We start from the raw sequence: 14,537 nt of genomic DNA, 5'->3' as shown, positions 1-14,537 counted from the left end.
AGCAGGCGGGGTAGATCCAGGCTGCAAATGAAACAAAGACGGCTGTTTTCGCTGAATAATATAATACCAGATATAATACTTGGGCTTTGCCGAGATTTTGTGTGTGTGTGTGTGTTTTTAACATGGAAACTGAGGATTCTTTGAGGCACGCTTCATTATTCCTGATATGGTATTCACTCTGGAAAACTTGGACCTATTTATTCTTTCCTTTCCTTCATCAGTCCGTCCTTATTCGTTATTCTGTTTAGTCCCATGCTTGTGGTGTTGATGTATATGCCCTGTGTGTCTCCGATTCTGGAAAAGTGGCCATTTTATGCTTCTCCTTACTTCTGCATCTTAAATTCAGCTCTTCCCCGTTTTCTTATCTGGAGAAAGCAGATGGTGTCATTGTGCGATATAGCACGAGCTCTTACAGCGAAGGGATGTGACCCGAGAGCCGGGCTTTTTATTTGGGCTCCTTGGGGAAATGATTACAAATGAAGACAGGCTGGATGGGAGGTGAGATGGAGGAAATTTTGAAGGGCACGTTGTGTGGTGAAAGGCTATATGCGGCTGTGGTTTGTGTACTTTCTCATCATATAGAAATGAAAATTCCTGGTGTTGGGTTCACATTTCAGAAATAATGTAACACAAATATTAACTGAGAGATGGTGCAGGCCATGACTAGCCACAGTGCCCTTTCGCGCTTGGTTTGTATCTGTGCTCGTTTGATTAAGCAGAATATTGGTAAATTAACAGACTCGCGGGTCTCTGTAGTGCAAGTGACCTCCGAGATAGTGTTACACAAATTGGGACAATTTCTGTTTTAGTGTATCTGCCGTAGAGGGATGCATTATCATGGGAAATTTATCCATTTTTGTTTGGCTTTGTATGCAAGATACTCATAAAATTTAATTGTTTCCCTGTATCCATACTTTGGTATGTGCTGGACGGCAGTTGAGAAATGTTCTGGGTGGCGTTTTATTGGAAGTCAAAAATGGTCTAGTGGGAGGGAGCCCAAGAGTGTGTGCCCCTAAAACCAATGAAGGACATAGGGCTTTGACTCTGTAGGGGGTTAATTCATACACATATAAATGATTTAACTATAATTAGGCAGTTATTTCAAATGATACCAAGAACCTTTGTGTCTCCTGCAAAGAGGTTCCTATTTATTCGTTTTTCCCCTAAGTATAGTTATTTTTATATATATAAAATATAAAGCATTTCCTAGGTTGTGCGAGTGTGTTTATTGGCCGAGCCTGTACTCTTGAAGCCATAATCGATAGGGTTTTTACTTAGTAGAGAGGCAGTCTATAGTGCACATCATGCCCTTCAAAATTCCCTCCCTGTCACCTTCCACTGTTGTAGAATGAACTCAGGAACTGAACTCTGGGTTTACGCCCAGCTCTGCTACTTGTTAGCTGGTTTTTGGCCTTCTCTGTGCCTCAGGTTCCTCATCTGTATAATGAAGATATAAATAGTACCTACTTCATAGGGCTTTTGTGAGGATTAAGAGTTGATATATGTAAACTGCTTAGAATAGTGTCTGGCCATAATTAGTGATATATAACAACAGTATTTGCTATTTTAAATATTATGATATTATCCTTTCCACAAGGCAAAGCATTTGGGAGTGGTTCACTTTAAATACCAGTATTATCAAGATTGGGTCCCAAATGTACAATGGAATGGAAAAAAATACAACATATTTGGCAATCACAAGTGAAGAATTAAAGTGAACAACAACAAAAAATCCTCAGTGGCCTCATGAACACTATCAACTAAAGAATGATTTGAGTACCTACGCCTGCTAGGTTCTCGGCCAATGCACAGGAGGCAAGAAAAATGCCAGAAGAGCAGCACAAAATGCTAAGGGAAGGAGAAGGATTCAGTTGCCAGATTGACGTGAAAAGAACTTGGGGTAGGATGTCATTTGGGTCAGGATTTGAAGGAATGGTAGGTGTTTGGTTGTGGAGTAGAAGTGAGGGTAGGACCAACTCATGTAATATTTGATCAGTAGGTATAGATTCCCTCCTTGGATCAGGGGCGAGGCTGAGTGCTTACCATATAGTAAGGAATAGTGTTTAGTTGTAGAAAACTCTGGAAAAGTAAAAATGTTTAATCCCACTTCCCAGTGAAGACCCATGAGTAGTTGTTACCGTTTTTTATATGTGTGTGTGTGTGTGTGTGTGTGTGTGTGTGTGTGATTTCCACCCACAAAACAGGGAATATTTTGTAATTACACTTTTGTGATGTATTGGATTTTTTGTTTTGTTAATTCTCACTTGAGAATATTGTTCCATTGCTTTTAGATAGAGTGGAAGGGAGGGAGGGGGGTGGGGAGAGAAACATTGATGTGAGTCACATCAATTGGTTGCTTCCCCATGCTGAGGATTGAACCTACAGCCCAGGTATGTGTCCTTGACTGGAAATCAAACCCGTGACCCTTCAATGTGTGGGCTGATGCTCTAATCACTTAGCGATATCGATAGGAACTATTATAAGCATTTCCCCACCAAAAAAAGTACTAATACATTTAAAATGTACACTTTGATAAAATAATTCTTAAATACATAATTTACTTAAAAAAAAAAACCTGCTGTAGAAATGATCAATTATTCTGACTTATAGTAAAAAATTTAAGCATACCCTAGGTAAAAGTAAAGAAATGTGTGTGTGCCAGCTGGCAGCAAGACAGTTTTCCAAGTGTTATATGGGACATACAGTTAATACCTAAAAAGAATATTAAGAATAACATCACATTTTGTTAGAGTGGGATATCTTTGTTTTTGATAGACTGTCCTTTAGGCAGAGTGTGTGTCTGATTGTCTCTAAATTCATCAGGGTAAGTCCCACTTCAAAGCCATGCCTCCTCCTTAGCAGTATATAAGTTGGAAAGACAGAAAACTTGTTAATGATCTTATAGAGTAGTCCCTAGAGGTAATGGTCCTTTGAAACCATTCTTTTTTACTTAAAAGTGTGTGTGTGTGTGTGTGTGTGTGTGTGTATATATATATATAGTTGATTTCAGAGAGGAAGGGAGAGGGAGAGAGAGATGAAATCAGTGATAAAAATCATTGATTGGCTGCTTCCTGCACTCCTACTGAGGATCAAGCCCATATAACCCAACCATGTGCCCTTGACCAGAATTGAACCTGGGACCCTTTAGTCTGCAGGCCGATGCTCTATCCACTGAGCCAAACCAGCTAGTGCTGAAACCATTCTTTGGATTGTACATGTGTCCATGAATATTTTCTGTAAGAAGGAAAATGCTAATTAAAAAACAGGTTAGCAATTTTACTTATAGAAGTCTTAATGTTACATGTTTTGTGACGTTTTTTCATTTTGTGATTTTTGTTTTGTCCATATCTATTATCCTTAAAACATTAGCGTAGTCTTTAAATCTTGGTATGAATTAGTCTAGAACAGGGGTCCTCAAACTTTTTAAACGGGGCCAGTTCACTGTCCCTCAGACCGTTGGAGGGCCGGACTATAGTTTAAGAAAAAACTGAACAAATTCCTATGCACCCTGCACACATCTTATTTTGAAGTAAAAAGACAAAACGGGAACAAATACAATATTTGTATTTGCATGTGGCCCGTAGGCTGTAGTTTGAGGATCCCTGGTCTAGAACATTGGTTTTCAACTTTTTTTTTTTCCCCCTCAAATACCGGTTAGTAACAGTGGCTCACCATGGCAGCCAGAGAACTTTGGAGCAATGATTCTCAAAGTGGGGGCCAGGATTAGCAGCATTAGCATCATCTGGGAATTTGTTACAAATGCAAGTTACTAGGCTCCACCCCAGATTTAACTAAATCAGGAACTCTGGGATGGGGGCCCGGCAGTGTGTAGGTGCTGCTGGTGCACATGCCAGAGTTTGAGAACCACGTTCTAGAGCAGTGATGGCAAACTTTTGAGCTCGGCCTGTCAGCGTTTTGAAAAACCTAACAACTCTGGTGCCGTGTCACATATAGAAATTTTTTAATATTTGCAACCATAGTAAAACAAAGACTTATATTTTTGATATTTATTTTATATATTTAAATGCATTTAACAAATTAGAATAGCACACATACATGTATAAAGTGAGTGCACAACTTTTTTATACCATTTGAGCTTGAAATTTGTCTACGGAATCAAGGTTAAGAACCTCTTTAAAACCTTGGACTATTTTATGGTTAACCTTTCAGCCTTCTATTTTGCCTATAAAGAATCCCCATCAATTTGGTGTCTGGGAGAAGTTAGGAAGATTTGATAGAGCAAGAATAGGTACTCAGTTGGCTCCTTGTATTGATTTGGATGAAGTCATGGATGGAATCCATGCTTATGAAATTTGTAACCACCTGGAATTTGGAGTAATAAGAAAAGTGTTTAATGATGGTATTGGATTCCAAAAAGATATTGTAAAGGCGATAAGTGAGTCTCATCAGAAAGGTGAGTGGTGACTATAAAATCTTGTCATTTGATCCAAGAAGCCAATTGCACAAGTATAGGAGGCGGGGTAACTTAGAGCAGCATGTATGGAGGTTTGGCTGACAGCTCATTCTGAGCCAACAGTGAATGAGTACAAATGCACCGATTAGGCCTTGAAATACATTAACAGCTTTCCCTAGTGTGTCCCTATGGTTGTTAGCGCTCCCTTTTTCTGTGGTACCGGTGGAACTGTATCTGGAATATTATGTTTACTTCTGGTCACACACTCTAAAGGAGCATAAGCACATCGAGTCTGTTTGGAGGCAAGAGCTCAGGGTAGTGGAATGAGCCTTGATGAGTGATGGAATGCTAAAGAGGAACCGAGGGAGTAGGAGCAGCTGCAGGAAGGGGAGTGGAGACCTGAATAGCTACCATCACATACTTGAAAGACTATTACGTGAAGCCAAGTTACGTTTTTCCTCTGTGGCCTTATTTGATCACATTAAGACCACACTGACCATAGACAAGCTATAGGGAAACTGAGTTGGGGTATTTGAGGATGGAATAGGAGGCCTGCTTGAGACCGATGCTTTCTCTTCTGTCATTCCTCATGTGTTCTGTAGCTATATCCTGGTGGTGAAACAAATTCTGGTACCACTCCATAGGCTTTTTATTATGAATTTTTGTTTTCTTTCTCTTCATTATCCTTTCCCGTCTTAACTCTGTTGAATTTGTGGTGAGGGTGAAAGAGGAGATGAAGAGGGGGGAAAGTCAAACTAGAACTTTGCTTTGCCCTTCTGCTTGTTTTTCAGCCCTCAGTAACTGAGGGCGTGTCTTGAGTGGTCTTCAGACAACCAGTCATAATTTGTGATCACCCTGAAATTTACCTTGGAAACTCAGTTAATATGGCCATAAAGAGGAATACCCCAGCTTTTTAACTCAAAGTTTATGCTTTCTGTTTACCAAAGGAGTAAAATTTGTAAATTTTATATATAAATATAAGTGATTTTATATGTGTGTGTGTTTATTGAGAGAGAAGAAGTGAGAAGGAAAGAGAGAGAGAGAGAGAGAGAGAGAGAGAGCAACATCAATGGGAGAGAAACATTGGTCAACTGCCTCCTGCATGCCCCCTGCTGGGGATCTAACTCACAACCTGGGCATGTGCCCTGACTGGGAATTGAACTGGCAACCTCTCGGTGCATAGGATGATACTCAAACAACTGAGCCAACATCAGCCAGGGCTCATCTATAATAATAAAAGCATAATATGCTAATTAGACCGGACATCCTCCCAGACATCTTTCCGTCCTTCCAGATGAAGCCAGGGCTATGAGGGAAGCCCGGGTCCCGGGTGCCAGAGGGAAGCCAGTGCCGGCAGCTAGGGGAAGGAAGGCCTACTCCTGCACGAATTTTGTGCATTGGGCCTCTAGTTTTATATGTTTGAGTATCTAACTTTATCCTCCTCCTCTTTCCATAGAGGCAATTGCTCTTGGATCCTTCTGTTTACAATGGCGCAGAGAAGTGGACTTGAAGATCCAGAGAGGTATCTCTTTGTGGACAGGGCTGTCATCTACAACCCTGCCACACAGGCTGATTGGACGGCGAAAAAGCTAGTCTGGATTCCATCAGAACGCCATGGTTTTGAGGCAGCTAGTATCAAAGAAGAGCGGGGAGATGAAGTTCTGGTGGAGTTGGCAGAGAATGGAAAGAAAGCAATGGTCAACAAAGATGATATTCAGAAGATGAACCCACCTAAGTTTTCCAAGGTGGAGGATATGGCAGAATTGACGTGCTTGAATGAAGCTTCTGTTTTACATAATCTGAAGGATCGTTACTATTCAGGACTTATCTATGTAAGTATTCCCTCTAAGCACGTGAGTGTGGTGACTGGGAAGTAATGTAAATTATACATACTGTCATAATCAAATGAGAATGTGGACTAGTGACAGTCTCTGTTTAACACTGTTATTTCTATTAAAGATAGTCTCTTGCTTACGCTAAGTCTTGCTTTGCTTTAAATTTTTTTTTAATGAAATATACTGAATGGTATGTGAAGACTTATGTGGTGGTGCTCTGGAATATAATAAGATGGGGAAGCATGTGGCAGAAAGACCAGGGAGTTTAATATGGGACTAAGAGGTGCATTAATAGTAGGATACAGACAGCAAATTGGTAGGAAATGCTGGGTAAATCCAGAATTGTAAAGTGGAGGGCAAGAACCAGTTCACTGGGTGCAGGGAAATGGGAAAGATGAGACTGAGGTTTTTAAGAGGAAACAGTTCAGGGTGAGATTGAGGCTGGGGTTGTCCTGTGGTTAGCAGTTGGCACATCCGGATGGTGTAGTCACTGACCATATAAAAGTCATTGAAAATAATAAGGGGTAAGGAAGAGGGAAAATGCAAGCCAAGTCCTGAAAAAAACCTAGAATGACAAGACAGGTTTGAAGGGATGGTAGATGCAATTGGCAAAGATTTAAAGAAGGCGGTGTAGGTAGAACTTAGATTTAGAATGAAGAGAAGGAGACAGAAAAGTTGACATTAACAGAAAAGTTAATGGTCTGAATTTGGAAAAGAATTTTATGCAAGAGGTGTGACACTGAAGCTCATACACAATTCAGAACTTCAACAAATCAGAACTAGCTCTACCATAGGAACTAGTTTATTTGGTGAAGATGTACAGAGCACCTCCTGCAGGGGCGAGTGTGGTGGACAGGATAGGTTCCTGCCTTTGTGATACACCCTCTAAGGCAGTGGTTCTCAACCTGTGGGTCACGACCCCTTTGGCGGTCGAACGACTCTTTCACAGGGGTCGCCTAAGACCATCCTGCATATCAGATATTTACATGACGATTCATAACAGTAGCAACATTACAGTTATGAAGTAGCAACGAAAATACTTTTATGGTTGGGTCACAACATGAGGAACTGTATTTAAAGGGCCAGAAGGTTGAGAACCACTGCTCTAAGGGAATGAAACGGGATAGAGTAAGTAGGAGACTTTCCACAGCAGGTCAGTGAAGGGCTCTGAGAAGGTAGCATTTGAGCTAGAATCTGACTGATAGGAGGGAGCTAACCATGGGAAAATCTTAGAAATGAATAATTCATTCATGACCTTTGCCAGAGAAATTTCAATGAAGCCCGAAGGTCTCTCTCTTACTCTCTCCCCCCACCCACCCCTGCTGTGAGGTAGGATGGAAAGTAAGTGAGTAAGAGGCACCAGGGTTGGGAAGGTGGCTCCAGGAGAATGGGAAAGGTTTGGAAGATAAGCCACAGATAAGGAAACGATTGGAGAGTAGCATTGAGGATCTGGCTGAGACTGAATAACAGAATATGTATGATGACCACATTTTTGTCTGGCTGTGTGGTTTTGCCATTATTTTTTTAATCTTTATTATTGAAAGTATTACATATTTCCCCATTGACCCCCTCTAGCCCACCCCCGTCCCCCTGCGCACCCTAGTGTCTGTGTCCATGGGTTATGCTTATATGCATACTAGTTCTTTGGTTGATCACCTCCCACCCACCGACCGTCTCCCGCCTTCCCTCCAAGATTCCGCACTCTGTTCCATGCTTCCATGTCTCTGGATCCACTCTTTATCGGTTTATTTTGTTAATTAGATTCCACATATAAGTGAGGTCATATGATATTTGTCTTTCTCCTACTGGCTTATTTCGCTTAGCATAATACTCTCCAGGTCCCTCCATACTGTCCCAAAGGGTAAGAGATTCTTCTTTTTTACTGCTGCATAGTATTCCATGGTGTAAATGTACCACAGCTTTTTTATCCATTTGTCTATTGATGGGCACTTGGCTCTTTCCAGAGCTTAGCTATTGTAAATTGTGCTGCTATGAACATAGGGGTACATATATTCTTTCTGATTGGTATTTCAGATTTCTTAGGATATATTCCTGGAAGTGGGATCACTGGGTCAATGGGCAGTTTCATATTTAATTTTTTGAGGAAACTCCATACTGTTTTCCATAATGGCTGCACCAGTCTGCATTCCCACCAGCAGTGTAAGAGGGTCCCCTTTTCTCCACATCCTTGCCAGCACTTGTCATTTGTTGATTTGTTGATGGTAGCCATTCTGACAGGTGTGAGATGCTACCTCATTGTTGTTTTAATTTGCATCTCTCTGATGATCAGTGACTTTGAGCATGTTTTCATATGTCTCTCAGCCATCTGTACGTCCCCTTTGGAGAAGTGGCTATTGAGGTCCTTTGCCCATTTTTTAATTGGGTTGTTTGTCTTCCTGGTTTTGCCACATTTGTAGGCTTGCCCAGGTCTGTGAAGGCAGGAGAGCCTGACCACTGTGTGTCTCCACTGCTAGCACAGTTCCTTTCTCTTCTCTCTCTTGTCAAACAAATCAAAGGGGCCTGGAGTGAAGGTAATGGCCATGAAGGAGAGAGAAAACTGGAAAACTAAGAGATTGTGGTCAGATTGTAATGGTGAGCAAAGATTTGAGCTGTGGGTCAATTTTGGATGATGCCTGGTGCAGTGACTTGCGAAAGGCTCCATGTGATGACAAAACCAAAACGTTGTTGAATGGAGCCAGTCTTCCCTCCATTCCCCACATTGTACCCTGTAGGCTCCTGCAACCAGGAGAGAGAAGGGAACTAGAAAGGGGAAGATTGTGGGATAAAGAGAAGGGGTGAAAGAAAAGACATTTTATTTGTAGCCATGCTTTATTATATTTCTACAACTTTGCAAGTATCTTTTATTGTGTTTGAGTTTTCCCCACTTATCTCAGGTATAACCTGAGTGACTTTCTGAGTTTCCTTTCAAACTATGGTCCCCTTGGTCTTTAAAGAAGGGAAATCTGAGTTTTCTGTAAGTTTTAAGGTCACAGCAGAAGTGGGGGTCTGGGAGGATCTTGTCCACAATTTTCAAAAATTGATTATTCACAGGTTTAGTTTCCTTATTTTTTCTTTGTATTTAATCTCCCTGACATACAACTTCTCATCCAATATTAATTTTTTTCCCTAGTAAAAACCATTTAAACACTGTGAATATCTCCCCTGGTACTGTTTTAGCTCACCTTGTACGTTTTTTTCTGTAGTATTTGTATTATTTAGTTCTAAATATTTTCTAATTTCTATTATGATTTCTTCTTTAATCTATGAACCTTTTAAAAGTATACTTTTAAAACTTCTAAATGTTGGTTTTTAAGTTATCTTTTTATTATTTATTTTTATTTTTTAAAAAATATATCTTTATGATTTCAGAGAGGAAGGGAGAGGGAGAGATAGAAACATCTGATGAGAAAGAATTATTGATTGGCTGCCTCCTGCATGCCCCCTACTGGCAATCAAGCCTGCAACCTGGGCACGTGCCCTTGACCAGAATTGAATCCGGGACCCTTCAGTCTGCAGGCCGATGCTTTATCCACCGAGGCAAACCAGCTAGGGCAGTGGTCGGCAAACCGTGGCTAATGAGCCACATGCGGCTCTTTGGCCCCTTGAGTGTGGCTCTTCCACAAAATACCACGTGCGGGCTCACACGTACAGTGCAATTGAAACTTCGTGGCCTATGCACAGAAGTCGGTTTTCGGCCTGGGCCAGTCTATTTTAAAGAAGTGGCGTTAGAAGAAGTGAGGGTACGTTCGCTGAGGTCGACCCCTCAGACTGAGGGCGTTTTTAGCAAAGGCCAGCTTAGGAGTACCCTAATTAAGTTAATAACAATGTACCTACCTATATAGTTTAAGTTTAAAAAATTTGGCTCTCAAGAAATTTCAATCGTTGTACTGTTGAAATTTGGCTCTGTTGACTAATGAGTTTGCTGACCACTGGGCTAGGGCTATCTTTTTATTATTTTTAAATTAATTGCATTGCAGTCAAAGAATATAATCCATATAATACATTCTTTGTTTTTGTTGAGACTTGCTTTATATAGATATTGACAGTTCTATATGTGTTTATAAAGAAGGTATATTCTGTTATTGAAGGTCTGTTCTGTATATGACTAAGATTTTTAATTGTTTAAATCTTCTATAGCCTTATTTTTGTCTGCTTGGTCTATCAATTACTGAGAAGTATCTTAAAATCTCTCAGTGTGTTTTATCAACAAGGTATACATGCCTAAATAATATAATTATATAGTTGAGTTTTGCCTGTTTGTGAATGACTCTTACATAGCCTTTTCTGCCTCTTTTTTATTATTTATTATTATTAATTTTTGCTCAGCATTACCTTTTAAAGATCATCCATATTGCTTTGTGTTGGAATAGTTTAGTAGTTTTCAAATTGTGGTCTATGGACTCCAGGGTTTTTCCCCAAGACTTTCCCAGGATCCGTGTGGTCAAAACCATTTTCATGATTATTTGCCCTTTTCACTGTTGACATTGGTAGTGATGTCAACAGTGAACAGACAATGGTAAGAAAATCCATTGACACGTTGTCATGAATTAAGATGGTGACCCCAAACTGTACCTAGTGGTCATTTTAATTCAGTTTCACTCAAGAATGTCTTTGCTAGTGCTCTCCCTCCTGGGAGCATGCCATGCCTTCCCTCTCAGGCATGCACCTCTTCAATCCTAAGGGTGCCCATGAGACTTGCAACCAGGAGAGCTATCGACAGCCCTGCCTGGCCCCGGGCTAACCCCCCAACCTGTCTCCGAGGCCCCCTTTTCTCTGACTTTCCAGAGCTGACAGCAGCCCCGCCTCCGCTCACTTTTTCCTGTAACATTTCTGGAGACCCAAAGCAGCCCTGTCTAGACTCTCCTGTTGCTTCTTCTACCCTAAGCCCTTCCTTGTCTCATTGTCCCCCGCTTTAATAAAATAAAAAAATAACAATAATAAAAGAAGAATGACTTTGATAAAGCAGATAAATTATTGATTTTATTAATTCTCAGCCCTTGTGTCCATATCTTTTGAATATTCCATGTGATGAAATGGTGAGTATGTATAAAGCACTTCTGCTGTGTGTTGAACTACGGTGGTTGTCCTGAGGAAAAGCATGTCATTATTTAAGTTGCAGACTACATTTGCTACTTTTAAAATAGAATACCGTTTTTATTTTATAGAGTGGCTGATAGATAAACTCTGGTTACAGTGTTTGGCAGATATTTTCTTAGAAATAAAGTGAGCCTGTCACTTCAAAGAAAACAACTGATTGTATTTGTTGCCAATGATAAAATTTGAATTTTCACATGAAAATTAAAATTTGGAGAAACTCGTGTCTACCACTGTGAACTCGATATCACTACTTAACCTTTCTGTTTCGATAGACAAATGTGATTATGACATAGAGTGGTGCAATGCCATCATTGAGAAGATTTGCATAATTCAGTGAACCAATGTTTTGCAAGTGATGCATGTAGATATTACAAAATCATGCATAGGTAATAGCTTTCATTCAACATGCAAGATAAGACATTGGATTTTAATGAAAACAGTATGAAAAGTTCATTGATAGGGTTTCAGAAGGTACATTGCCTCTGATCTTTAAGAAATTATCACTTGTTGAGTTTGGGTATAGTATCAAAGAAGAATAGCTCCATACTTTTGACCCTTTTCTTTAATCCAAATGTTTTTGGACATTTGTTTTTTCCAGTTTGGAAACTGGAACATTATGAACATTGATTGCTTCAGTGAACAGCTTTGGACATGTACCCAGTGCACATAAGCATGCCTTTCTGTGAGGTATAGAACTAGCGGTGGGATTCCTGGATTAGAGAATATGCATATTTTTAACTCATATCTTGAGCTTTTTTAGATAATGCCTGATTTAGTCAGAGTCTAGCAGGAAACAGAAGGCCCTCAAACTAGGTATTTTGAGAGTTTACTAAGGGGACGATTTAGAAACACGTGGATAGAGTTTAGAAAACACGCTAGTTGTACAGAATCCAGCCCTAGTGATGGCTGAGAGCCCTTGACACAGCTTGGTGTTTAAAAAAGCAATGGGAAAGAACTTTACCTCAACTGGGAGAGGATAGTTGTATGGAAAGGGCTTCCTGATAGGAATTGTGGCCCCTAAGGAGTGATGCCCATAACTCATGACAACTGGCAGGGAAGATCCTAGGGAATAAATTACCTGTCTTTACCTCCTCCCATCCTCAGTCTCCTGCTAATGTCTCCCATGGGTTGAACTCAGTTTGAAGCCAGAGGAGAGAGGAGTTTGATTATATTTATATATATAGAGAGAGAGAGGGTGGGGCGCGGGGGTGGGGGGGTCCCTCAGCCCAGCCTGCGTCCTCACAATCGGGGAGCCCTCGGGGGATGTCTGACTGACAGATTAGGCCCACTTGGCCTAAGCTGGTAGTCAGACATCCTTAGCACTGCTGCAGAGGCAGGAGATGCTCCTGCCACCGCCACTGGGCTCGCCAGCCATGAGCCCGGCTTCTGTGGGAGCACACTGACCACCAGGGGGCAGCTCCTGTTGAGCATCTGCCCTCTGGTGGTCAGTGCACGTCATAGCAACCGGTCATTCCACAGTTCAGTTGAATTGGATATGAGCCTTTAGTTATATAGGATTTTATGTTTAGATTTTTAAATTTATTTTTAGAGAGGAAGGGAGAGGGAGAAACAGAAACATTGATGTGAGAGCGAAACATCAATTGGCTGCCCCCTGCACACCCCCTACGGGAGGATCAAGCCGAAACCTGGGCATGTGCCCTGACCTGGAGGTGAATCGACAACCCTGCCATGCTTCATCCATGCACAGGATGATGTCCAGTCAACTGAGTCACACTAACCAGGGCAATGATATATATATTTTTTTAAATTAATTTTTTTTAGGTCAGCCTCAGATCCATTTGGAATTGAATTTTGTGGACAGTGTAAGACTGATTTTTGTTTTTCCAAATGGCTCCCCAAGTGACCAGTGTTGTTTACTGAAACAGTCCTATCTCACTGCTCTGAAGTGCCACCTTTGTTATAAGCCAGGTGTTCATGAGTTTGTTGACTCCTTAGTATGTTTCATGGGTCTGTGTGCCTGTCTATGAGCCAGTAGATATTGTCTTGGTTTTTATAGTTTTATGTGTGTGCATACACACACACACCCTTATTGGAAATTTGATTGGGAGTTGTTGATTCTATAGGTCAATTTGGAGGAAAATGAGATCTTGTAGTTTAGGGGTATACCTATTTATTTATTTTTAAAATTTTTCTCAACATATTTTATTTCCTTTGTAGAGACCATGTACATCTTTTGTTGAATTTATTTTTGTGTATTTGATTTTCAGGTACTGTTTTAAAATGGTGTCCTATATATTGCTTTTTAATTGTTACCATTATGTAAAAATACAATTGCTATGTTTTTTACAATTAATTTTTGTATTTTAACTTTATAATCACTAACCTTAGTAAGTTTATTTATTAATTATAATAGTTCAGCCGGATATTCTTTTGGATTTTCCATGAATGCACTCAGTGTTGACTGCAAATACTGACAGTTTCCTTTCCAATTCTTATATAGTTCTTTTGTCAACAGAGTAGGTCAGAACCTATAGATAAATTTTATAAGAGTTTGAGCCAAAAAATTGAGGACTGTCCCACAAGCAAAATCTCAAAGGAGTGACACTCTGGAGAATGACACTTTTGCAGTTCTTTTTTCTACTTTAGAATCAAAGGAGAAGGCTCCATGCAATCCATTAGTCGTTAGTGGTAGATTAAAAAGGTGGAGAAAGCCAGGGGGAGGTGTCTCTAGGATTGGATGAAAAACAAAGTGGAGAGATACATACTTGTTTTACATCAGTGGGCACAGGATAGTTAGCATTTAACTTTTACAGTAAACAGAGATGGTACAGACAACAAGAAAATGAGTTTTGGGGTTGTCCTGTGAAGGTGGGTGGTTATGCCTCTGAGAGGTCTGGAAAAGATGGTGACTGATATCCTAAGGGTATGTTATCTTAGATGCACAAAAACAATGGACAGGGCTCCCTTAAGGCAAAGATTGACCTTTTATTAAGGAATCTATAACTCACAATGTGACTATGCCTCATGACCTGCCCAGTTAGGAAATGTATGATCAGAGCCGGTCCATCCTTGCTGTTTCAAGGGACCTGGCATATATGGCATACTGTTCTTAATATGTTTGCTCACCTTCTTGGCGCTGTGTTTTAACCAAGGTCACCTCTCCGAGAAAGGTTGTTTCCCCAGGTAGGGATTTTCCCCTGAAGTTAGGGAGGGAATAAAACCTCTTAACT

The 14,537-nt window shown here is 40.5% G+C and overlaps 1 protein-coding gene across 1 annotated transcript in view; it reads left to right on the top strand.

The window, feature by feature from the left end:
- The window catches only part of MYH10 (myosin, heavy chain 10, non-muscle), a 141,703-nt gene that overhangs the window by 1,169 nt on the left and 125,997 nt on the right, over window positions 1-14,537 (top strand). The window contains 1 exon segment of the mRNA XM_015562590.1: window positions 5,871-6,246. Within this exon segment, the coding sequence (XP_015418076.1) occupies window positions 5,902-6,246 (345 nt within the window). The 5' untranslated portion in view covers window positions 5,871-5,901.

Source organism: Myotis davidii, unplaced genomic scaffold (genome assembly GCF_000327345.1).
Source record: "Myotis davidii unplaced genomic scaffold, ASM32734v1 scaffold37, whole genome shotgun sequence".
NCBI lineage: Eukaryota > Metazoa > Chordata > Mammalia > Chiroptera > Vespertilionidae > Myotis > Myotis davidii.
This window is presented reverse-complemented; position numbering and strand designations above follow the sequence as displayed.